The sequence below is a fragment of the Homarus americanus genome, unplaced genomic scaffold (genome assembly GCF_018991925.1).
Source record: "Homarus americanus isolate GMGI-L3 unplaced genomic scaffold, GMGI_Hamer_2.0 scaffold40841, whole genome shotgun sequence".
Taxonomy (NCBI): domain Eukaryota; kingdom Metazoa; phylum Arthropoda; class Malacostraca; order Decapoda; family Nephropidae; genus Homarus; species Homarus americanus.
Window position 1 is genome coordinate 442,052 of NW_024739413.1, and position 27,763 is coordinate 469,814.

Here is a 27,763-nt window from a genome sequence, read left to right on the forward strand (position 1 = left end):
GAGACGCAACATATTACCTGTTGGTCACTTAACAGAAGGGAAAATGCATTTATTGTTTGTGGTTAGAAAGTTGTTTAGGAAAGTGTAAACCTGGATCGTTAATGTGGCATTTAAAAAAACACATGCACTGTAAAACAAATGTTAATCAAAAACTCTTCCAACAATGCAGGCGGCTGCATTTACAAGGTTCCTTGCAAGGAATGTAATATGTTCTACTTAGGCCAGACAGGTAAAGATCTTGTAACTAGATTTAAACAGCATAGATATAGTGTTAGGACAGACCAGGAATCCAATGCTCTGTTCGTTCATATGAGAGATAATAAGCATTGCATTGACTGGGATAATGCCTCCTCAATATTACCTTGTAATTCAATTGTCAGTAGGAACATTATTGAATTCAGTCTCATTAAACACACTTAATTCGTCAACATGAATTTGAGTAATGGTATGTACAAACTGGATAATTTTGTAATTAAGAAGATTTGTAACCAGGTGAGAAGGTTGGGTCATCTTACCCTATGACCTGACTACGGACAGCTGCTGTGCTTATGAAGATTAGTAGGGTCACTGACTAATGACCGGACCATTGTGGACACCTACGGTCCCCTAGGGACTTGATCTCACTCTCCTCTACTGTACTATATATTTGCCTTGTCAAGTATTTCGCCTTAGTCTGTACTCACTCCTGAAGATGTGAATTACACGTAGATTTGAAGAATTTGTCTTACTATAATGTTTATTTATTTGTTCACCTTAACTTTTGATAGTTTATAGTGTGTTGAGAGAGCGTGCTTTAAGACCCACGTTGTTGTAGCTCAGAAATACATATAAACAACAATGTAGTAAAGTGTATTAAATATTGGCCGTTGTGTTTTGTACAGTATATTATACATGAGGTAGCGTCTACACCACTGGCGATAATTATGGTAAATGTATAGATTCATTATTGCGCTGCAGTTTCCGGAAAAACGGACACACAAATATTAATGAGTTTTAAATTAACTCTACCTCTAGTGGTAGTCTTTTAATTTGCTTATAATTGGCTTAATTATAGGATTTGTTAACTGTCCTAGAAGTGATTATGGTTCCGTCAGGACCGACACGGCTTGATGATGTTATGGGTGTGAATCGATTCATAATTCACTTTGTGCTCCTGAACGTGAGATGAAGATGAATGAATTAATGGATATTTGGTCGACACTGACGTTAAGTGCTCCTGTTCCTGTTTACTTGTGAATGGAGTAAGACGAATGGCTGACTGGGCACTTGGAATATCCTCCTACTGATGGTTCATATGTAATATTCTCGTCACGTCCACACCAGGTGTATGAGTGAATATTTCAGTGTTGAGGATTTCTGTGACTAAGAGGAGCCATTATTGTGTAGGAGGAGGTGCGAGGTGACACACGAGTTTTATGAAGCTCTGTATTACCTAAGAGCAGGACTAGTAGCCGGTAGCACTAGTAGATAGATCGATTTTTCCCAGTAAGAATGTCATAATGGCAGACCCTGCTATTTATAACATCACGAAAATTGTGACCAAGTCCCAGGTTGCTGATCTGACTTTCTGCTAAATTTACACACACTTGCAGGGTCGGACTTGTTTCTCTTACTATTGACAACACAACATACATATATTATTTCTCACTTTCGATCTTTTCTTCATTTTGTGTTTCTCTATGGTTCTTTATTATTATTATTATTATTATTGTTATTATTATTATTATTATTATTATTATACATTTTCGCTCCTCAGGCCCCGGTGTGGGCCAGTGACCTGTGCCCGAGTGGGCTAATCCCCGTAAAAAATAAAAATAAAAATAAAATAATAATAATAATAAATAAATAAATAAATATGAATTAAGTGATCCAAAATACCTACACGGTGCAGATGTATACAATGATTTTGTTAACCTATAAACTAGATCATGAAGTGACAAAGTTACCAGTGGCCAGAGACTACATGAACGCCGACAATAAAATTTCTATCAGTCTGTCAGTTCGTTAGTTAATCAGAATTGCCTCAACCTTTCACTAGCTTCCGCAAGTCTAACATTCGGAAAAAAGAGATGCATGTATTTTCAGACGCATATCAGGTAAATAACAAGGTAAATAATAGTACCTCCTACTTTCACACACACACACACACACACACACACACACACTACACTACCAAGTGGCGCGTTTATCCTTGCATTAAATGATTAGGCAATTAACTGTGGACCACACGAGCAAACATACGCTGTGGTGAGGCGCTTCGCTTAGAAACTTGTGGTAGGAGAGAGAAAGAGTACACGTGGCGAAAGGTGTAGCTTCTGGCGGTGATTATATCCCTAACAAGAACATAAGAGTTTTGTAGCTTGAGATGTTGGTAACTTCGGTGTGGTTGATGTTGTAACTTGTATGGATTGGTTGTGCCCTGGGTGGTGGTGCACGGGTTGGTGGGTGCACGGTTGGGTGATAGGTAACCATGTTAATCTTCCTTGTGAAATTGACATATGGACGAATGCAAGTATTGTACACTTTTCAGTTTGATTTTGAAATGAGTGTATAATCAAATGGAAATAGAAAGAAGGAAATAATACAAACGAGAGAGTAGAGAAAGACAAAGATCACGAAAGGGAAAGAAATAGGACTAACACACTAATGGAAAAGACATAGGACAGAAATCACGAATGGAAGAGAATAAACTTGTACAGACGGGAGAGGGAGTCGAGTAACATCACCGTGGTTGAAGGATTGTGCTAATTTGTCTCGGAGTCCTCATCTAATAAACCAGTCATCTCACCTCCGTCATTATACGATGGTGGAACACGGTGGTAGGAAAAGGAGGGCATTTCCTCATGACATGTTAACCAGAGTGAGACACCTGGCCTTATGGTGCTGTTGAGAACCACAGATGATCTCTCTCTCTCTCTCTCTCTCTCTCTCTCTCTCTCTCTCTCTCTCTCTCTCTCTCGGGTCGTGAGAGTTGAGGACAGAGCTGGTGTAATGCGTAGGTTAGAACGTGTTTTGCTTCTTGTGAATTTTAAGATGTTGAAAATGGAATATGAAATAAATACTAGTTATTAAATGGTTAATATTGTGCTTTACAATTTGTAGCAGTGATACTAAGTATTTAAAGGCTGAATTGTATGTATTTTTTCGTATTGCCATTATATTTCAGAACACTACTGTTAAAAGTAGAATTCAAAAGTAAAAGCAACGTTTGAGACAGCTTTAGGTGCACATTACTGTGTATTACTTGCATCACTGTTATAAAAAGCCTTGTACTGCCTCTCAGGTTTGCAACCAAAAAATTATGAAAATCTTAAAATTTCAAAACTAGTGTTGAAGAGTGTGTTGTGTCGTCAGCTGACACCACTGGGAGGTAATACTTTAACAATAAAAAATGTTAAATAAAATTAAGACTGGACGTTATCCGTTAAAGTCTGAAGACGATGTTATAAAGTTGTATATTATATGTAGTTCTGTCTATAACATTATTGGATAGTTTTAACGTCAGATGATTTGTATACGTGCTAGAGTGTGTGTGTGTATGTCGGGGGAGGGGAGGAATAGTAGTTGGATAACCACTCACTAGACTTGTATCTCCAGGAGATACTGAGTAGCTTATACCTCGTACGGCCAGCCTCAGGAATCTACGGTACAGTAGTCTCACATTTCCGCACTGCAATTATTATTATTATCATTATCATTATTATTATTATTAGTTTTATTATTATTCAAAACCTCCTGGCGACGCATATAATTATTTGAGCATACGTTTATTTATACTCATTACCATCCCTGTCTTAACATTATCAGATAAACGTACAGGGAGGCGATTTGTCTTATACCACATTAATATTCTTTGCATCCCAAGGTTACCCCAAGAACTACAGATAATTATGAGTTGTCAGTTGAGATCGTCCCTCACCCAGCTGTGTGTAGACCAGCGGGTGGGGTGACTGTACGCTTATTATAATATATTAACTCCAGTCACCCTGTGGTACCTGTAATTGTTATTTTTTTATTATTGGTAGAGTACGTACACACGCACACACACACACACACACACATCTTCGTTTATGTACCGTGTCTGTAAATTACAAGGCCACTAATGTACTGTATCCCCTCTCCTCCACAGCTTCAAGACGAGTAAGGGCGTTGGGTACTCAGCACACTTCGTGGGTAACTGCCTCGTGCTCACCTCCCTCAAGATCAAGGGCAAGGGTTACCAGCACTGCATCAAGTATGAATTCCAACCCAGGAAGGTGAGTTCGCTATCAGGTGTATCCTCGTGATGGGCGGCTACCTGTACGCTAATTTTGTGTGTGTGTGTTTTAGATATTATTATTATTATTGTTATTATTATTATTATTGTTATTATTATTATTATATTTTTTATTATTACTACATAATATAGTCTATCAATCTCATCCTGACTCATATTGTTACCTCTCTTACACTTGGATTTTTTATATTATAACTAAGCAATTTTCATTGTACTAAAACCTATTATAGTATTACTGTTCTGATTGAACATTATTATTTTGGGTAGTATTAGGTTAAGAGTCAGCTCTGGGGGCCGCTACATGGTGTAAATGTTAGGCCATGTCATCAGGAAACTAGCACGATCACTTTCACCCGTGACCTTGTTCTTTGTCCGCTTGGAAAAATAGAGAAACTGAAACAAGAAAAGTGTTTTTTTTTATTTCCCCGTCGAATGGACTGATAGTGTGCTGACCAGGCAGTTCTTAGTGAAGGTCACAGCAGCTTTGAGCCACCTACACGTATTGTTGTAGGCCGTGTTGGGCACCTGGAAGTACTTGAAGGCTCTGTTTTAAATTGGATCACACAGGTGTATGTGGCTATTTATCTGTATTAAATCATTAAATCGTTTTTTGTTAATTAATGTTAATATAATTATAGGGATCATGTTGAGAGGCGAATATTTGTTAATATCGTATCATTAATATTAATTGATCATTATTATTATTTATCCACAACCTCGTGTTATTCATTGTTGTACCAGTATTTCAGTGTTCCCTTCAGGCTACCTCAGTTAGAGTGTAACCTGTGCCATAAAATATAACGCTGGGTCATTTTCACCCTTCACTGTATAATCAAATTATATTAAGAGTGGCACTGCTGACCCTCGGGGTGTTTGGGTGACACCATGTGGGGTGGAGGTGGTCATCCTCCACAGTAGCCGACTCTTGTCCCCGCCAGACATCTTTTTCTTCACTATTTTCAGTCCTCCGCCATGACCAAGGGGCATTTAAGTGTGCATGTTCCGTCCGTCCGTCTGCCTAGTTTACTCACGTATTCCTTACTTATTGTTTGTAGATTTGTTATTTCTGTTGTTTTAGGTCCAATGTTCGCCTGCTAGATTACAAATCAGTGAGAATCTGCTCCTGGCCGGTGGGTTTGCGTCGCACACGCGATCGTGATGCGTCATAACCCTCGATAGTACGGTACCATTCCTTCAAGATTCTGTATCCCAGTCTCTGTTCTCTCCTGGTCCCCCTGCCTTCAGTGTTGCCCTTTAATAATCTCTACCGTCAGCCCCTCGTTTCTACTTGTACAACCAAATCATTTCATGCCATGAACTGGTAATAATTGGTCTGACAGTATTAAAAGACAATTCAATTGTCGTTTCAGTTAAAATTATTAAGTGAAGTTGGAACGCTTGACGTACACGAAAATATAATAGATTTACAGGAGACTCCAGATACTCGGAACACACACGTGAACATGATTTCAGTAGACTTGTAAGAATGTAGATTTGAAGACCAGTATATAAAAAATATATATATTTGATTTAGATAAATGATCAAAGGTAATAGTTAGTTTGCCGTTTAAATATTTTACATTTCTATTAAACTTTGATTATGAGATTTGAAACAAAACTGTTTTTAATGATATTGGAGAAAAACTCACAATGTTTTAAAATGTAGAAAAGAAAAACAAAAGTACAAATTCATACTGTCATTACGACTCTACCGAATGACTTTCATAAAAAAAGTACGTATGAATCACGTTACTATAAAGAATATATACTTTATTGACAGAACAATAAGTATAAATATGTTCAAATTTATCTCAATAAGATATTGTTTTATTGTCGCCGAGATGAGTGGACAAAAATTACGCAGATCAAGATGTAATGTACAGCAACATAATCCAGTGTAGTTATAATGGGACCACTAACCTGCCTGATATTGTGTAATTATAATCAGTAGGGTGGATTAAGGTGTGGGGGTCGGTATCATAGAGGCTCGTACGATGAGTAGCTATTCCTCGTAACTGATGATATAGAAATGGATCTTATTGTTAATTTTTTTTTACGGGATTAGCCCACCAGGACGCTCAGTGGCCCACATCATGGTCTGGGGGGGGGGTATTAAAATAATAATAATAATAATAATAATAATAATAATAATAATAATAATAAAGGACCACAAATAAAACAAATAAAAAACAAAGATATAGTGAGAAGCGATATACAGTATGTATGTTGTGTTGTCAAAGTAAGAGAAACGATTGAAATCCTGCAAGTGTGTGTAAATGAGGCAGAGGGTCAGTTCAGCAACCTGGGACAAAATCAAGGTAATCTAGTTCTTTCCAAACGATTATTTTCTTCAATTAAAAGTTTTAAAATAGTTTAATTTCAATTTGAGGGGTTTTCTTTTGCTTCTTTAGTTTTGGTGTTGTAATATCACTAAACTATACAGTATATTCATCTTATTGCGTGTAGTCCTTGAAAGTCTATCAGTAAAATAAACATACATAATATACGATACTTAATAAAATGAAGATGAAAGAAATAGTGACAGATAAATGAATTAGTAAAATTATATAAGGATAAAACATTAAAAAAACAAAAAAACTTCAATAAACGTGTTGAAAGTGTTCCTATAAAATATAATATATAACCTGAATATACAATTGAAAACGTACCAAAGAAACTCGCTTATTGTAGTGGACTAAATAATGTTTTAAGAAATATATACATACGACATTTATTGTCACTACAACAGCTTCATCATATTTTTCTAATACTTCTTTGAAATTTTAAGAGAGTTACTTTCACCAGTGCTAAGTAAAAGTTTCTGGTAATATGACGCGGAATGATATTGTCACCGTGAATGATATTGTCACCGTGAGTGATAATGGCACCGTGAATGGTATTGGCACCGTGAATGGTAATGGCACCGTGAATGGTATTGGCACCGTGAATGGTATTGGCACCGTGAATTATATTGGCACCGTAAATGGTATTGGCACCGTGAATGGTATTGGCACCGTGAATGGTATTGGCACCGTGAATGGTATTGACACTGTGATTGATAATGGAACCTTGATATCAGTATGATTCTTTTATAAGTGTTAAATCCGAGTTGGCCCGAGAGTTATTGTTGCCATTATTTTACATATTAGTCTTGTTTACATTTTGTAGTGTTAGATTTTGTTGCCATTAGTTAATTGTGAATGTTGATAGATCTATCTGTTGCCATAAATTTAACATAGATGGTCATTAATGAGTTAAATTATTGCCATTATGTTATTAAGCTTGACGTAAATTATTAATATTCCATGGTTAGTTTCTTAAGAAATTTTGTCTTTATATATTCGTGATGTTGACGCGTACATGGACATAACGTGTGTGAATGATGGCGATGGATGATGACGATAGATGATGATGTATACTGTATTTTAATAGATCTGTTGTATTAATGTTGTTGTTGTTGTTACAGTGGTACATGGTGGCGGTGGTGTACATCTACAACAGGTGGAGCAAGAGTGAGATCAAAGTTTTCGTCAATGGTCAGCTCGCCTCAGCCACCGAGATGACCTGGCTCGTCTCCACCAATGACGTGAGTGTAATGACGTGACGTAACTTATCTCCACCAATGACGTAAGTATGATGACGTGACGTAACTCATCTCCACCAATGACGTGACATGACCCGTCTCAATTAACGACATGATTATTATGTGGAGTGGTCATGATGGCAGTAAATGGTGATTATGGTGAAAATAGCGATACAGGGACGAGGTGGTGGTGTATGGTGATGAATTTGTACTGCTAAATCCATCCCAGTCGACATTTAGCCTATCCATGTCACCCCACCCTTGCCTCAACCGAACTCCGTACACCCAGGCCTCCTCCTACATCTGTGTCAAGTGGTGGACAATAACACCTAAACTCACACTTAACCCCAAAACTGATCTGAACTGATCTTGTCCTTCTATTCACAGACGTGGACAGAATCCTACCTGATGGCACACAAATATGACTTAGCCTTACCTGACCCGACTTGACCCAGTCCAAATCTGACAAATGTTAGGGAAATCCTTCATCGTGGCATCCAAGGATGACTTTACCTCACCTTAAGTAAACTGACACTACCATGCCCTGACAGACATTGGATAACTACTGTGTCATGGGATCGTTAACTACTGTGTCATGGGACCGGTAACAACTGTGTCATGGGGCCGGTAACTACTGTGTCATGGGGCCGGTAATTACTGTGTCCTGGGGCCTGTAACTACTGTGTCATCGGACTGGTAACTACTGTGTCAAGGAGGCCCCGGGCTTAACCATCTCCCTCACTTGACTTGAACTTAACTTGCCCTCCTTCACAGACATGGGACAAGTGTTACATCGGGGCGACGCCGGAGCTGGATGAAGAGCGGGTGTTCTGTGGTCAGATGAGCGCGGTCTACCTGTTCTCTGAGGCTCTCACTGCCCACCAGGTGTGCGCCATGCATCGCCTCGGACCCGGGTATAAGGTAAGAAAACTCAGGTGTCATCAGTGAGGTGGTGGAGCTGGGTTTATGGGTGATGGTGATGGGTAAGCTTTCTTTTGTTGATTTCTGAATTGATAGAGTGTAACTTATGGACGAGAAGGTAAGATGTGCTGTGTTTACCGACGGATCAACTCTGTTTTATGATCTATGATGATTTTTATCGACGCAGCAGAGGAAAATTAAATTGAGAATGAGAACAATAAGGTAGGTGTTGTGTAAGACCTCATGTTTATCAAGGAAGCGGTGTAGCATGACTTGAGAATGAATATGACCGCCTTCACTTTCCCCAACTGTACAGTTAGGTACCCAGTCACGGCTGGGTGAACTGAGGGTGCCCTCTCCCCAGTCAGCCACGTTATTCCCTTTACATATATTATTATCACACACTTAAGTGAAAAGTGTAAGTTGTCGCACACAATCTCGACCCTACAACCAGACTAAGGCGTTATTTTGTGAAGTTAAAACCAGCTGGTTGAAGAAGACGCAGACATGCCGTGGTGTACAGGGCCCCCGGCCAGACATGACCCAGACCACGTGCTGTGGGCGAGCAAGTTTATGTAAATTGTAAATTAGTCTCATGAATGAATATAGTAACCCAGTTATTTAGTGTGTTGTGTTCCCACGGCCTGGTGTGGAGTGACCCTGAGACCTCCGTCAAACACGGCTGACTGAATCACTCACGAGGAGAACGGTCAAGGTGATGGGAAACGAACAAGTGTCTGTCTGTGATTTGCTCGTATTATCTTCCAGGTTTCGGAGGGTGAATTTCTTTTGTTTACGTGTGTATATACGCTGTTAACAGAGTCCAATGGCAGTTTTACAGAGCAGAACGCAGACCTCAGTACACAAGGACAGGAAACCTTACGCGAGAGCTTGATGAAGATAAAGACGCCAGAAAAAAAATCGATACTTTGTTTATTGGTGTACACGGCCGCCGTGTATTGTGTCCCCTTGCACGATAATGGAAAAGGATTATATGAGGTTATTATTTTTATTTCACAAATACGCAGAGGGAGTTAGTGCGTAGGTTAGAGTGGAGGGAAACAGTGTGGGGGGAGACTGTATGGAGAAGGCAGAAAGTCAAGGGAGACGCCATGAAAGATGGAGAGGAGGGCCGTGTAACAACCTGGCAGGAACGACAAAGGTAACCTCTAGGGCGTCCCGAGGTCCTGGAAACCCTAACCCCTGGTGTGTTGGGCACTGACACGCTCTCGTTCCCCGCCGGAGGTTCCTTCAGGACGGCGTATCAGTCTTGGTCTTTGTACTTATTGTTGTCTGTGGCTGTCACTCTCCCGTGCCACAGGTGTCCTGGTAAACCTACAGTATGGTGGGGAAGTACTCGAGGCTCGTACCTCGCTCCCAACACTCTTATCTGGCTACCTAATCCCCCTTCCCTCACATCATACTACGACTGTACTATTACCTCCTCCTCGCCCCCGTACAGTAATCCCCGCCCGGGCAACTTACTTTCACTCAACCTACACAGTTCCATATTGTGCCGTCCCCTCGGGTGTTCAGGGAGACGGGGTTGAGGGCTTCCACGGAGACGAGTCTTCTAGGAGACTGGACTTGATACCTTGGAGATTGGTCTTTAGGGGTCTGACGGAGAACAGCTCAAGGCCCGTCACCAACCGAAGTCTCACACAGTTAGCAATAATGCACGTGATTAAGTAGCGCCCGTTTACCTCGATCACGTCAGGCTGGTAGAAAACGGGTCTCCCTCTCTATTGACGTACAGCTGAGGGCAGAGATGAGGCTACTGAATATTATATCACTGAGGTGTAAGAAAATAATAATGGACTATTTTAAGATAGATGTGTTGGCGAGTCTCGTGATACTCTTGTATGGTTGTTTAATGTCGTTGATTTTGTGTTTTTCGAGGAAAGTTTATTTTTAAAAATTATGATTTATTTAATAGAATTATTTCACCGTTCATCTTAAGGTGATTTTTTTTTTTGAGGACTGGTAAAAATTATTCTTGATCGAGATGAGCATAATTGAGAGGAGAAAGGAGCATTATAGCGGATGGGAGACGAGGAGCATTATAGAGGGGGAGGGAGAAAGTATGCAGTAGAACGAGTAACATAGGAATAGAGAATGCAAGCGTCATATGTGAGATGATGGACTATTTTGTAAGAAAGGGAGAGAGAGATGACAGTCACCTCGTTAGTTCACGTTCAAGCAAGATTTCTCTGTGTCTACACACACACACACACACACACACACACACACACACATAGATTAGACTGGTATTCTTTTAAGGTAAATAGTGGTACAGATTTATCGTAACCACTAAATAAATTCGGTATGTCCCAATTATGTGTATGGGACATCAAGTGCCCAAAGGGTGTAAGAGAGTGAACTTAATGTGTTTTGTATCAACTTGTTATATACTGCACTTTATGTTGGTCTATTATTGACATTGTGTTGTAGTTGTTTTTATTATTAATAAAGAAGGTAGGCAGTGTAGTGTGTGCTGGTCACGAATGGATTTTGCTATGTAGGAAAGTATAACAGTTAACTTGGGTCGAAAAATTGGCTGTTAAACTACCATGCTGGTCCCAGTATCTCACAGAACCTTTCCTGACCCTCCATGACCCCGAGGGCAGTGTATGAATCACGTGTTTACCTTGAAAGTGTTTTGTCCACCAGGTAGAAACCGGCTTTTATACCCCGCCGCCGCCGTCCTCAGCCAGCAGGCGTCCGTCTGTCTGTTAGGTGATGGATTTTAATGTGAAAAAAAGACGATTTGTTCTATGAGAGAAAGTAGTTGTTTACACTCGTCTTGAGAATTCAACAGGTGGCCTTGTGTCTCTACTGTGTTTGTGGAGAGCGGCAGCCATCTACTGCCCAGAGGAGTTGTCTTGCTTTTGTTTTCTCATCAGTCGGCCCTACAGTCTGGTCACCAGGGAGGATTAACTGTGGGTGTGTAGTTGTCAGATGACCACCCGAGACGAAAAATGTGAATGAATATTAGCGTATATACCTGAACATCGCGTAATTGGTTAACTTGTTGTGTGTTCACGTTTTGACACACTGTTTGGAACGTTTGGGACAGGTTTAGAGATTTTGGTATTGATGTGATGAGCAATGGTGAGCAATCCCACAACACTTGGCAATGCCTGGCATCGATTTGTGGATCATTACAGTATATGTAATTTATGTATAGCTGGTAATTGATGCCTTTCATTATAATTCATGTAAGAATAATAATATGAAATAACCCAGAAACTATGATGCAAAAAAGTATATAAAGATATAAAAAAGTAGAGAAAGAAGGTAAGAAAGAATTAAAAATGAGACAATAAGTTTTCCATTCGATGAGGAAATCCAGTCACCTCCGCCTGTTTTGTTTACTTACAAAGTCTGGCCCACGTGGCCATCTGCTGACGGGAGGTTGAAACAGACGAACCTATAAAGCCAAGGGGAAGTGAAGGAAATGATAGCCGCAGGATGACTGACGGCTGACACCTCCAGCATGTGAAGGTATTGATGATGATAATAATGAAGTAAAGTGGCAAATGACTTTGCACTGGGAGAGGAGAGGAGAGAGAGAAGTAAAGCATAGAAACGGGAAGAAAAGTGGGAGGGGTAGATAGCAGGTGGGCTGTCCACCTAGCGGAGACGAGTTGAAATGTTGGGGTGGTGGCCGCACGCAGCACACGCCCGCCCGTTCAAGGGAGGGAGGTGGAGGGGAGGGAGGGAAGCGAAGCTAGCTAGGTATTCATTATTGTAATGGGTGTTAATTTATGTTTGTCCGATGGTGGTGTTATTTGTTCACATATATGTGAAAAGTGGGTCTTGTTCTATTATGTCAGCATGGAGGCTCTTGTGCCACCAGCTGTGTGTTTTAGTAGTTCCTTCTTCTTTTAACTGGGAAGAAGTATTCCTAACAGCTCCAAGTTATGTAGATAGTGCTCGTTGACAGCCGGAGGACATTGCATTGTTATCAGTCTACAGCCAAAAGGGATTCAAGTTTTTGTATGAGCTCTGGGAGATGACAGTGTATGAAAGTAACCACGGAACACACACACCACACAGTGTTTAAAGTTAGTTGGTGGTTTAATGTTCGAAATGTTTTCATAATTTCCTACGCAAGATGTGGAGTTAATATAGACTGTTTAGAATGTCTCTATTATAGGCAGCTGTGGAGAGTGTTGCGGTGATGGCCTGGCTGATGGAGGTAAAAGTGATGCCTGACACACACACACACACACACACACACACACACACACACACACACACACACACACACATATACCAAATATAAATGTACGTCTTGTAAACACATAACTTACAATTGGACACATTTATCATACACACTGAAAACATATACTGTACATCATGAACGCACATATGCACGCAACACCCATACTTCATGTACAGTATAGGAGACAATACACGTTCATATTATGCATACACAACACACATCATATACACATACATAACGCATACACATTATGTGCATAAACAACATTTACACAATGTACACACACAACACATATTATGTAATGTACACACACAAGTTACACAGCACATAAACATTTTGTACACACACAACACATCATGTACACAAAAGAAACACATCATGTACACACAAGACTCACTCCATAACACTCACGATGACAAATATTTACCCAGTTGGCGTGGTGGTGGAGGCCAGTGACCACCCGGGAGCCGCAAGGTAGTTGCCTGCTTCCACCTCAGTTTCCTCCCGCCTCACTCCCACACTCTACTACATAATAACTACACTATATTACGTAAATCTTACTCTGCTACATAATAATTACACTATAATGGTACATAATTCTTAAACTCCACTACATAATTCTCAGGTATATTGTACTCATTAAGTTACATAAATCTTGAAAGTAAACTACAGAAACCCTCACTCACTACAGATATAATGAGATATATTTTCTTAACTAAATTAAAGGAATATTTGGGTATGTTGTCTTCATTAAATACAAAAATCCTGAGTATATTATTCTCACTAAACTTACAGAAATCCTGGGTAGAAACTTACAGTAATCCTAAAACTGCACTGCGGCAATCCTAGCGGCACATTTTCTTCCCACTTGAATAATCCTAATACAGAACCACAGTAATTTAAGCTTAAACTACATAAACACGGTAATCCTGGCACTAAGCTACATTAATCCTAGCACAGAGCCACATAAATCCTAGGACTAAAATAAGGCATTCCTAGCAGAGCACCACAGTAACTTTTGTACTAAACTAAAGTAACAATTCCACAAAACTTAGGTATTCCTAGCACTTCAATAATCCCATCACGACAGTAATTTTATCACTATATTAATCCCAAACTGTGCAGTAATCATAACGCTACAGTAATCCTGACCCTACAGTAATCCTACCGCTACAGTAATCCTACCACTATAATAATATTAATACGCTAATTCTACCATTAAATTAATCCTAGAACAACAGTAATCCTTGCAGTACAATAATCCTTGCACCACAGTAATTTTAACAGTACAGTAATCCTAGCAGCACAGTAATCCTAGCACCACAGTAATCCTAGCCCACGTTGTCCTCACTGCACTGGAGAATGGTGGCACAAATTGTCCTCACTTGGCTTTGTGTGACTGTCACCAATCTGGCAGACGATGTCATAACCCAGGCGTGAGGGTGTTAAGAGGCGCCGCGCCGTCCACTACTGCTGTTGTCCTCGTGTGTGTGTTTGTTGGGGGGGGGTGGGGGTTATATTGACCACGAGGAGGAATATTCACTATCCTGCAGGGGGGGAAGGGGGGTGTTTAAGACTTAGGACTCATCGCCTGTCTGTGTTTGTGTGTCGGTCTTTGCTTATCTATCTTTGTCTTTTTGCCTTTCCTCTTTTAACTATTAAATATGTAAGAAAACGTCATCCTTATCAACAGAAAAAAACATCATCACATTCTAAAGTCTTTAATGTTAAAGGTCAAGGTCATAGATGGAGGTCAGAGGTCAAATATGGTTTCAGGCTTTTGTCATGTACCTCGTCGCCCGTGTTTACTCTTGGGTTGTGTATGTGTAATAGCCCCCGTGTCACCGTGTGGTTCTTTTAAGAGTCGTGTGATGATGGTTGGTCGTGACGCTCCCAGCTGACTTAGTTTTTACTTTTTCACGAGTTTGTGGTGCATTAAGGTTAATTTTTTGTTGTTTGTGGTGCATTAAGGTTAAATTTTTGTTGTTTGTGGTGCATTAAGGTTAATTTTTTGTTGTTTATGGTGCATTGAGGTTAATTTTTGCTGGTTTATTGGATATTAAGGTTAATTTTAGCGAAGTTGTCGTTTTTAAAGACTAAATTTTTTTGATTTATGCTGTAATACGTCTTTAGAGCTTTTTCTCTGCTATATATTCTAAATTTCACTCATTTACTATATATTATTGAGGTTAAAATAATCGGTACATACATTAGTCTGGTCATGAGAGGCAGAAATTTGGTTAACCAGACGCTGCCAAAAATCAGATTTCATGACCTATAATAATATAGTGAAATATAGATCTTACAAATATGGCAAGCTAGTGAAATTATGAGTTATTGTATGTTATATTAACGAACTCAAAAGCTTATTATAATATAAACCAGCAAAATTTTGTCTTTGTACAAAGTAAATTCGCGAAAATTAACCGCCGTTTACAAACAAATTGCTAAATTGCCTCTTAAGCATATGGGAAATTAGGGAAAATAAGCTTTAGAATGTGACATATTAGCAAAACTTGAGGCAGCAGACGGTGTGAGGTGAGAGAAGGCGGTGACGGTGCAATATCAACCACTATTGTGTAACTGGTAGGGGAAGCGTAGTGCGTAACAGGTTAGCTCCGGTCTGGCCTCTCTCGCCCACCACGGGGAAGCATTTATCGCGCTTCCGCTTCTCTTGCCCCTCCCTTCCCCTTCCCTCTACCCCTCCCTTCCCCTTCTCTCCCCCCTTCCTCCCTCTTCCTCCCTCCTTCACCCCTCCCCCTGCCTGCCGCGGAAAGTTGATCAACCCGGGTAAGAGTTTTGAGTGACGAAACTGGGGCAGTGTGTCATAACGGCGGTGAATGTGAGGGCTGTAATGCCTGAAGTAGTGTCGTTAAATTGGCTCTCTCTCTCTCTCTCTCTCTCTCGTGTATGTTGTTATCCAGTAAAGATAATTGGAGAGAATATATTTAGAACTTGTTCGTTAATTTTATCTTGGTGCCTGTGAGAGATAGATAGATAGATAGAAAGATATTCAATAATGTCGTCTTACAAATTTATATTGATTTAACATACCGAAAAAGAATGTAATATAGAGAATACAGGTATGTAGAAATTTACGTAGTGCAAGTTTACAATGCAGGTATATACACCGTGTTAACTATATACTAGAGAATTTGACATTGGTATAGTTGTTGTTGTTGAAGTTAATATTCTGTCTCAGTCTTAGTGGGAGCTGATGTTTATTAGTCACTACTTTCTCCGGTGTTTTGGTGGTAGGTAAGGTAATGTAAGGTGTTCTTCGTCCTACTGTGTGGCTTTTACCTACGATGTGAGACGTGATTGTGAGGGAAAATGTCTTGGTGACCACAATGAACAGCGGGTGAGAATACTATCGTCGTACTGGAAAGAGACAGAGAGAGTATATCAGCATCAGACAGACAGACAGACACAGCTGACGCCCGTTCCTCGCTGCAACTGACTACTGATGGCGTTATTGTGCTTGTTTAATGGGCCGTAGTCACGAATTCCTTACCTGACGACTGCTAATAACACGTCATGGGACACAAAACGAAAATGTAATGATCGCGTATGCAATTGGTTCAGTAATACCATATTGATACGTATTATCTTGGAGAAAACACCAAGTAATAAACATAAATGCTTTGATACTTAACAGCAACAGAGTGCTAGTGTTGGTGACGTGTTGTTATCGCAAATTCTCTGATATATTTCATCCATTTGTTTTATCAAGGAATTAAATTTTTTGAAAGTGAGAAAATTACACAGCGCCATGTGATTATATATTTATGTCTTGAATTTGGGCTGGAAAAGTGTTAATAATTGTGATGTATATTATTGTCAAAGTCAGATTTGGCGGGAAATTCGTAATTGTAGTTATAATGAGACTCCTGGCTGTGATTACCGCCTTGATAATTCGAGGCTTTAAGATTTCACTTCAAGAAAGGTTTTATTTTTTTTTTTACCACTGTTACGGATGGTTTAGATTATAGTGATCCTCATGCGTGTCCGTCCGTCCGTAGCACACAGGTATAGAATTATCACTTACTTACATACTCACGATAGGTAGATAAATACTCACTCAGGGTAGATAGATAGACTGACAAACAAAAAAAGATAGAACGATAGATAGATAAGTAGACATTCACGGAGCTGGCAGACACTTCTAAATATACCTCTCATAATACCACAAAATGAGCCCAAACCTGCAAGTGCCATTAAGTGAGATGGTTGTAGCCTCGGGTTAACGCGACAGATGGTGGTCAGTGCTGTACTGTTCACCCTGGTGTCTTCTACTGCCAGTGTCCTCAGTTCTCCAGGGAAAGTATTTATAGTGTCCTCAGCTGTCCAGGGAAAGTATTTATAGTGTCCTCAGCTGTCCAGGGAAAGTATTTATAGTGTCCACAGCTGTCCAGGGAAAGTATTTATAGTGTCCTCAGCTGTCCAGGGAAAGTATTTATAGTCTCCACAGCTGTCCAGGGAAAGTATTTATAGTGTCCTCAGCTGTCCAGGGAAAGTATTTATAGTGTCCACAGCTGTCCAGGGAAAGTATTTATAGTGTCCACAGCTGTCCAGGGAAAGTATTTATAGTGTCCACAGCTGTCCAGGGAAAGTATTTATAGTGTCCACAGCTGTCCAGGGAAAGTATTTATAGTGTCCTCAGCTGTCCAGGGAAAGTATTTATAGTGTCCTCAGCTGTCCAGGAAAGTATTTATAGTGTCCCTCAGCTGTCCAGGGAAAGTATTTATAGTGTCCACAGCTGTCCAGAAAGTATATAGTGTCCCTCAGCTGTCCAGGGAAAGATATCGTGTCCTCAGCTGTCCAGGAAAGTATTTATAGAGTCCACAGCTGTCCAGGAAAGTATTTATAGTGTCCTCAGCTGTCCAGGGAAAGTATTTATAGTGTATATTTATAGTGTCCTCAGCTGTCCAGGGAAAGTATTCAGCTGTCCAGGGAAAGTATTTATAGTGTCCTCAGCTGTCCAGGGAAAGTATTTATAGTGTCCACAGCTGTCCAGGGAAAGTATTTATCGTGTCCTCAGCTGTCCAGGGAAAGTATTCATAGTGTCCTCAGCTGTCCAGGGAAAGTATTTATAGTGTCCTCAGCTGTCCAGGGAAAGTATTTATAATTTACAAGTAAGAAATTAGACCACCGAAATATTAGACATCCCGGTATATATCATTTGATTAAACTAGCTAATGGTAACTTAACCTAAACATAGCATAACTTAACCTAAATTAACCTAAACCTAATCTTAACGTAACGTAACCTAACATAACTTAATGTAACCTAACGTAACCAATTTTAACCCACCTAACCTAACCAAATCTAACCTAACTTAACCTAACGCTAACGTAATCTTAACAACATAAGAGTAATTATAACCTAACCTATATCCCATCAGGTAGCGTTAAGGTGTTTAATCATCAACGGAATTAAATCTGCGGTGTCTTAAATCTTTGGGTGATTCACATTTACTCCAAACACTTCCTTGTTAATTGTTTGAGAGAGAGAGAGAGAGAGAGAGAGAGAGAGAGAGAGAGAGAGAGAGAGAGAGAGAGAGTGTGTGGGTAAGTGTGCACTGGAAAAAAAAATTAAGTGGTGACAATTTTTTTTACACGCGGGTGGTAGGTACTGGCACGCCTCCCTGTAAATTGTGAGTAACACTGAAGTATTGTGTAGTCATCTGATACCGTCTACTCACCCAGTTCATTTAAAGGTCACCGATTAAATGGAAAGTTATATTGAGTGACTGATTTGATATCTCTCTCTCTCTCTCTCTCTCTCTCTCTCTCTCTCTCTCTCTCTCTCTCTCTGCCAGAATGTTAGTGTTTACTCTGTCTTTGCCTGAACTTTTGATTAAGTCTCTACACGTTATTGATATCTCTTTAGTACGATGTCAACCCACAGAGTACAGTGGATGAGTCCATTTATTATGATATCTTAAACCCTTGAGTACGATGCCCTCCTACTGTAAGAGTACAGTGAATTAACCCATCGACATCTTCAGTACAATAATATTACACCCCTGAGTACGATACTTCGACCTTTGCCCCTGAGTAAGATGGTGGCAGTACATTCAACGTGTTTACTGTAGCTAGGTAATTGGTCTCGGCAGGGTAGTTCAGGGGCGCATCATTATGTATGCCAGAGAGAGAGAGAGAGAGAGCGAGCAGGCAGTGACCCATTGCTTTTACGGTTGGTGGAGGAAAAGGGGAATTATCTGTAGGACTCCGTAGTACTCATTACACGCCATCCAACACGGGGTCCTTCCGTGGACATCCTCACCAAGGCCCACAGTCACGCTTCATAGGATCCAGTAAAACTCCTTGGGTGGAGCGTGACGTCGTGCCTCACTCCCTGTACCGTCGCTCCCATAGGTCTACAGAATACATGACGTCACAGAATAGGGCTCAAGGTCTACAGAGGGTGTGACGTCAGTTGGTAGGGTTGTCATAGGTCTGCGGAGGGTGTGACGTCAGATAACAGGACTACTATAGGTCTACATAGGGTGTGACATCAGTTAGGGGCTGCCATAGGTCTACAGAGGGTGTGGCGTCAGAGAGCAGGGCGGCGCTTAGGAATTGTTGATATCGCCTCGCTGTCTTCCGCTCTCACTCACTCGGAAACAAATTGAAGGTTTTCCTTTTCTCTGGAGGCGGGGGGCGTAGCGGGTTACGTCAGGCCCAGCGGCGGAGGCGGCGGCCGGCGGCAGCAGTTGTGTGGCTGCAGGAGCCTTCAATTGTTTGATGTGTGTGTGTGTGTAATTTTTTAAGCGTTCAGGTCTAATTCATTGGTCAGCGGTCATTGGACTATCTTCACGGGGTAAAGATAGTGTTAAATCTAAGCAGTAGTGGACGACATTTATATATTTTTGGCCACATTAATTATCCTAGTGCTTGCCCTTGCTAACTGATGAACCGGTAGTGTTTTACCCCGAAGCAAGGAGTCTTTCTCAGCGCTTCTTATGTATAACACCGGATGTCCGATCAACCCGCACTAATGCAGCTTTAATCAGGTCTCGGCCAGGTGTTAATCGTAAGGTAGAGTCTGACGTTTGATTCTTGCAGGTTAGTAAGATGATTACTCCTCGGTACTGAAGATCAAAAGCACTCTTAATTGTTTGACTGAAAGTAAAATAAAAAAAAATATTTTGAAACTCCATCTTAACTACAAACATTCACTTATCACCTGTTAGGAGACAACTAATGTACAGCTATATTTTCAAACGATTTTGTCTGGTGTTTGGGTGAACGGCATGCAGTCAAGAGAGAGTTAAAATGGAATGATCTGCTGTTTTGGAAGTTATATTTGTGCTTTGGTTAGCCAGTTAAAAGTGTGCGGCCTTATATCTTCAGTTACCAACAATATTCATCGTGTGAGACTTGGTGGAGCCTGACCCTGGGAGTGTGGTTTGTGAGACAGATTGATGCGTACGCTACCGAGTTTTTTCCAAGTTTACAAGCTCCAAAGTAGTAAGATCTTTAACGCCCTGAGACTTACCACCGCGTAAGGTACTGAGTTTCTGGGAGAGTAATTGATGGCGTTGACGATGTAATAACTGCGTATATATGAGATAATTGATGCTGGGGAGTTTAAATGGCAGTCAACAACAAAATGTGGGACGCTTTTTCATTGCGTTATTCGTCTCGGTAACTGTAACAGGTAATGGATTTGTTGTGTAACTAGCGTAACGTAATGATCTTATGGGCGTAACCAAACACCACATAAACATACTATACGTGTGGTGTAAGGTGGCGTGTGTGGGGTGCTGTACGTGGTGTGTTTTTCAATGATCATTTTTTATTTCAGCTTTGTGTAGTTTGTTGTGTAATTAGTGAAGAAGTTTATGGTGTGTGTGTGTGTGTGTGTGTGTGTGTGTGACACATTAATTAAAATATTTTATTCCGAACACTTATTGAGAAAATAAGTTACACTGAATTAGTATCATTATTTACGATAATAATATTTCCCAATAATTTAGTTCATTTATAAATCATTTTAGGGCAACGTAAGTGAATGTACTTTATGTTAACTTGATTAATTGAAAGAATATTTTCCAGTAACCTAATTAACCCAGAGCTTATTTCCTACCAAGATAATTAACTTTTCATACTTACCTGTAATCAGTCACCTTTAAAAAAATATATATCTTTATTTATTTATATGGTGAATCTGCTGACGTGTGTGGTGTGTTTGTGATACTCTGACGGCAACAATAACTTTGAAAATTGTTTATGAAAAGATACCCTTACTCTGTGTACGTATAAGCGTAATGCGTATTGCGTAGGTGTGGCGTAATGATTGATGACAGGGCGTATTGTGATGATTAAAGTGTGTTAACCCCGCCACTTAATTAACTTGTGTATCATAAAAATAATAATGTACTACAATTATTGCTTATGTAGGATTTATAGTATTTGAGGGTGTATGGGTGGGTGTCTGTGTATGGGTGGGTGTGTGGGCGGTAAATCTTAGTTTGTTTAATGTGTCAATAGGTGGGTGATATAGGTGGGTGAGTAACTTCCACGCACCACCTACCAACTGGCTCATGGTTCCTACCTTCCACACCCACCTGCACCGCCTACATACATAAGAACATAAGAACATAAGAATGGAGGAAACTGCAGCGGGCCTATTGGCCCATACTGGGCAGTCCCGTTTACACCCAACCCCTATTGCTCATATGAGCATCCAACCTATGTTTGAAGCAATTCAGCGTATTCGAGTTAATGATGATATTTGGTAACTTGTTCCATTCATCCACTACTCTGTTTCCAAACCAGTGTTTACCTATTTCACGCCTAAATCTAAATTTGTCTAATTTAAAACCATTGTTACGAGTTCGCTCCTGGTTGGATAATTTGAGTACCTTTGTAATGTCCCCTTTGTTTAGCCCTGCCTTCCACTTATACACCTCTATCAGGTCGCCCCTCGCTCTACGTCTCTCGAGGGAGTGCAAATTAAGATGCTTTAACCTGTCTCTATACTCAAGGTTCCTAATGCCCGGGATTAGTCTTGTCATTCTCCTCTGAATTCTTTCCAAGGATTCTATATCCATTCTGTAATACGGTGACCAGAACTGAACTGCGTAATCCAGGTGTGGTCTCACAAGAGCAAGATACAGTTTTAGGATGACCTCGCTAGTCTTGTAACTAACACTCCTTTGTACGAACCCAAGTACTTTATTAGCCTTGTTACGAGCAAAAACACATTGTTTACTTGGCTTAAGGTTCCTACTTATCATTACTCCTAAATCTCTCTCGCAGTCGGATTTCTCTATGGCATCGTTGTTCATCTGGTATCTGGTTTCCCTGTTTACATCCGACAACGGTAGTGGGCGTGGAAAAGTGGAGGGGGTCAAGTATCTGTTGTGGGGGTGGACGTGCAGGGGGTCAAGGGTCGGTACTGGGCGTGGGCGTGTAAGCAGTCAAGGATCACTACTGGGCGTGGGAGGGAAGGAGAGGGGTGGTGATGGGCGTGGGAGGGTCGAAATTTACTGGTGGCCAAGGGCGTGGTGGAAGTCTGAATTCGCTACTAGGCGTGGACGAGGTCAAGGGTCACTTACAGGCGTGGGCGTGTGGGCGTACTCGTAGTAAATTTAAGGGTTATACCCACACGACATTAACGGTGGTTGTGTAGGAAAGGGATAATACCCTTTCTGTAAGCAGCTTATTCAATCAACAACATGTATAGTGTTCTTACTGCCTGGAGATGGTGTTATAGTGTTCTTTGTGTTATAGTGTTCTTTGTGTTATAGTGTTCTTTGTGTTATAGTGTTCTCTGTGTTATAGTGTTCTCTGTGTTATAGTGTTCTTTGTGTTATAGTGTTCTTTGTGTTATAGTGTTGTTTGTGTTATAGTGTTCTTTGTGTTATAATGTTCTTTGTGTTATAGTGTTCTTTGTTATAGCGTTTTTTGTAATAGTGTTCTTTGTAATAATGTTCTTTGGGTTATAGTGTTATCTCAGGAGGCTATAATTTTGTTTTTATTTCCGGGAGGTTATGGGTTCTTTTGTTTGTTTTATTCCTGTTATGTTCTCTGGGGGATAGGCTAGATATAGTGAAACCCATATTTAACGGACTATATGTAGAGGAAAGTCCTTTATATTGAGGGTCCTTTAGATGTGAACCCCCCCCCCCCTCTGACAGATTATATGGGGAGAGAGAAGTGCGTTATATGGAGGTTTCAATGTATACCTATTTCCCGTTTCCTGAGGTAATGGTATTTATTTATGTCGTCTTGGAAATATTGGCACCGTTGTTTTGTTGTAAGTGCGTTTATGTTATTCCTGTTGGCTTGAGAGTAAAAGATCTACCTGTTGTTTTGGTTTTATGGTATTCCCGTTGATCTGAGAATAGTATCTACCTGTTGGCATTATGTAATCCCCGTTAGTTCGTACAGTACCAGACACGGAGGGTATTATTTACACCCCCTCACGGAGCACCGCCGTTGCGTCACCTCGTCAGGGAGTTGTCTTATGGGTCTCGCGTGATGCCTTCAGGTTGTTTCACCCTCTAGCCCAGCTGTTTCGTCACTGTCTCCCGCGGTGTTGTGGTCGCTCAGAGGGGGGACACGACCTTGTTGGTGGACAATGAGGGTGCCCTTGTTACTATAAGGGGGCGACGTTGTTAAATTACGGGAGGTGATCTCGTTATATTAAGAGAACGAACTTGTAAATTTATAAGGGTCTATTGTTATATTAAGGGGACGACTTTTTTATAGAATTAAAGGGGACCACCACCTATGTTGTTACACTGAGGGGAGAGCCTTTCGTTCTTTTTCTGTTTTCAACAATAGGTAAAACATATAACAGACTTCATTTAGCAGTACGCGGTGTATATGTTTATTTGATGTTGTATAGTGTATACCATCTGCTGTGAGAAATAATAACTGCAACTCGTAAGGAACAAGACAGACATGGATGGAATAATTAAGATGTGCGGGGGTGGGGAGATGAGACGGGTGGTACCGTATCAGCTGACAGGGTGTAAACAAACATTGTGTCAGGATCGCGTGGTGAGCCTGGGGCGTGACAGCTGTGTGTGGCGGCCTCGTGCCGTGTTTGGGCGTTGGCCAGGCGTCATACGCTATTGTTGTAAACCAAGTGGCGAGTGAGCTTCGAGGTTCACTTCGTGAGAGGAAAGTAAATTAATGAGCATTTCATAAGCCATTGTTATCTTTGTTAGAGGAGCTCCCACGCAAGGTTGTGTTTACTATGACTGCCAGGGGTGAATACGCTTGATTACGAGTGAGTGTGAGGGAGGGAGTGGTGTGATGCGTGGCCCTCGACCCACACGGGGTGAAGCACAGAGAGCAACACACGGGGTGAAAGTGGTACTCTCCCGTCACTCGCAAGCAGTCTGTTTGTTGGTCTGTGGTGTGGCAACTCCGCCCCGGGCTGTGGACGATGATGGCCCCACACACACACACACACCTTACCCCAGATGTCACCTACCTCGCTGCTTCGCTCACTAATGTCACCTAACGTTCACTAAGTTATTCGTTTCTTCCAATACTGCCATCACCACCACACGTCACCCATCACCACCACACGTCACCCATCACCACCGCACGTCACCCATCACCATCATCACCCGCTACTTACCGACTTGACCAACCCAGCCCTAATCTACCATGGTTCCTCACGTCCAGCAGTGCATTGAAATCCCCGTAGGTGTAAAGGTAATTGTGTACATATACTGACCTGTACGGTAGTATGTCTCACAAGAACATAATAGACCTATTCGTAAATGACTAAAGGGCAGGTTCGTAGAGGAAAACAAGACGTCTTGGTTTTTCTGTGGCAAAAGTGGTGTTGACAAGATTGAAATATGTATTATTTATCCATTTTTATTTTATTTTAGCTTTATTTTCTGTGATATAAATGGCTTGGTCACCAACTCCTGCAGTATGTCAGGTGTATTGCTAATATATGTTCATTTTTTATTACCGGTGACAAATGGTGAGAAAAGTTTTTGGAGGGTAATTATTGGAATATTTTTCTTATGGGAAATTCACACATAAAAAAGAAGAAGATAATTTAGTAACTTTACATGGTGTAGATTTCTTCTTGTAGGCAGTAATTATACCATCGTACTGTTGTGTGTTAATATGTTTACCCATCCAAGAGACACGCACCTACGAGCAGATAAATACTCACTCACCCGCCCACCCTCTAGTCCTCATACCCACACCCTACACCCTCTCTTCGTCACTCTCCACACCCGACAGCTTCTCTTCGTCTCATTTCACATCCTACACCCGCATACCTCACATTCCCCACACCCCCTTCCTCACACCTCCACCCTGTACTCCCCCAGGTAAACTGCCCGAGTCACTTACCCCCGTAATATAAACAAGCCGGTGAACCTTGGTCGGGTGCTCCACCATGTCATTGACACAGTTACTTTATCATGCTTAATTTAACACTCAGTGACGGGGTCCTTTCCTCCCTCCACCGTTTTTGCTCCTGAAATTACCTCGTCTTTTGTTCTCCCGTGAAAATAACTCTGAACTTTCAAATTGTAAGGAAATCCAAAGTTTTGTCGATATAACAGGTTTAGATACTTTTTTCTTCAGATTATTCGTAAAACAAGAATAATTTTTCGTGGAAACTGATTACTAACCTTATATTTTGGTTACGGAAATTAACAGCCTTTAATGGGCCTAATTGTCTCCTTTTCTGACCCTACTGATAATGCATTTCGTGAGTGAGTTTTTTACGTAATGCGGCATAAGACAGCCAATAAGCATCATTTGGTCATCTTTTTGCACCCGGGTGAATTAAGACTTGCAGGAACAGATGGCGGTATCGGTGAACGCTGCGTTTCATTATAAATGGCCCACAAGCAGATGATGGCAGGTATTACCAAAAGTGTCCAGGGAATTGTCTTCACACCTGTACATATACAGTAACATCAGCGTGTAATTCAGTACGATAAACACACGAGTTACCTAGAGTTAATCATATTCTAATTACCATCTGTCTCTTGGTGAAAGGCGCGACTACGTCGATGCTCTCTCTCTCTCTCAGTAAATCCGGTTTAATTTTCTGCCTTAATTATTATGAGAAAATCTATGATTAAATTATTTGTCACTAAAAATGTAAATTTATACAAAGACCTGTGTTAATTTCCACCTTAATTGCCGTTTTATCATTGATTTCCATGTTGAGTTATGTTAATTACGAAATATTGATTGATCATTAGAAAGAAAACAAATATAATTGAGTGAGTGAATGGGTATGACAGTGTGTAACGCATTTAACGTGACACAAAAATTGAGTGACGTGACCCACCCACCTGCCTACAGCGTTACGTCACTCCTGCAATACACTAATTGTTTGTCTTGACGTCATGGTATGGAGGGGGGGGGGCTTGTCATCACCTCAGCGTGGGGTGACTGTACTTGGTACCTGAGGGAAGACATGTTGGATATATTTTTAGAACATATTGGATAGATTCACAGAACATACTGGCTATATTCTCAGGACATATTGGATAGATTCACAGTACTTGATACACGATACATATTATAGAGTACAGTGTATCTGATTTTAAGGAAATTTCTCGGGGATGAACTTGGTCTTCAGGAATTTTTTCCCCACTGACTTTAAAAACCATGTTGATAGCTCCTTAAGACAGTAATGTGTGTTTGGTGAGACAGGCGGCTGTACTGCAGTTTTTAAATCCTTTCTTGGATCTGCATATTTACCCGGCCACATTATTATAGACGTATGATGGTGTGTGTGTTGTGTCGGGTCTGGTCTGGTCTGGTCGGGTTCGGGTCAGGAGTATCCGCTTTACTGTGTAGTCTCCAATCAGCGTACGGTAGTCCTTAGAAATATTCGGGACACGCTGTTTATATTACTGACTCGTGTTCCTCGCATCGTACAGTTACTTTTCTTGTCCATTAGTGGTCTTCTCTCACTGCGTGGACTCTTTAGCCACGCTCACCACAGGGAAGTTGCTCTGAGCGACTGGGTGGTTGTCTCAGATATATCATACATTTTGCAATTTTTTTTACCCACAGTCTTCAATCTATTTTGTTTATTTTTGTGGAGACACGAGGCAGCGTTACGTCACTCAGTTCTATTTTGATCTTTGAGGAAAGAGACGCTCTTATATCATCGAGCTTCGTGTCACCACTGAGAAACACATGCATCAGTGTTCGCTGCAGCTTGAAGAAAAATAACAACTTACTTCATTGGGATAATATAAAATTAAAAATCGATCGTATTATAAGGGATAGCGAACTCACAGTGACCGCCAAGTTGTCATGGTGTGAATTCGATGTTTAGTTATTACTATTTTTCTCATCTTTAACAAGATAATTCAACCTACATTGCTGTCAACCCGAAAAAAAAAAAACATCGAGAACCTATAAATAGATCATATTTTACAGGAACCGGGCCCGCCCGCACAGAAACAGCCAAAGTTGTATTATTACGAGGAGTGCAAGTGGCGCGTTACGTCAGTGAGTTTCCTTCAGCAGTGAGAGAAAAGTGGAGTTCGTGCGTGACGTTGGGGCTCTTGTGTGTCATGTGCTGACGTGAGGCGCCAACCAACCCTCTCCCTCCCTCTTTTACCGCCTTCTCCACCGGCTATTATGGCTTACTAGTAGCATTTATTACCTTTTTTTCCTTGCTTAGCGAGTCTCATTTATATTGACGAATTTTATTTCACATTTCGAATACTGTACTATTCACACGCTATGACTTTAGATAGAACGCCGTGTCTTAACTTGTATATATC

General features: G+C 40.8%; 1 protein-coding gene across 1 annotated transcript in view; it reads left to right on the top strand.

The window, feature by feature from the left end:
• Positions 1 to 4,118: 4,118 nt before the first annotated feature.
• The window catches only part of LOC121874732 (neurobeachin-like), a gene marked incomplete at its 5' end in the record, with an annotated part of 70,606 nt that continues 46,961 nt past the window's right edge, over positions 4,119 to 27,763 (top strand). Inside the window, 3 exons of the mRNA XM_042379010.1 lie at positions 4,119 to 4,256; positions 7,743 to 7,862; positions 8,634 to 8,780. Coding sequence (XP_042234944.1) covers positions 4,119 to 4,256; positions 7,743 to 7,862; positions 8,634 to 8,780 — 405 coding nt within the window. The remainder of the gene's footprint in view (positions 4,257 to 7,742; positions 7,863 to 8,633; positions 8,781 to 27,763) is intronic.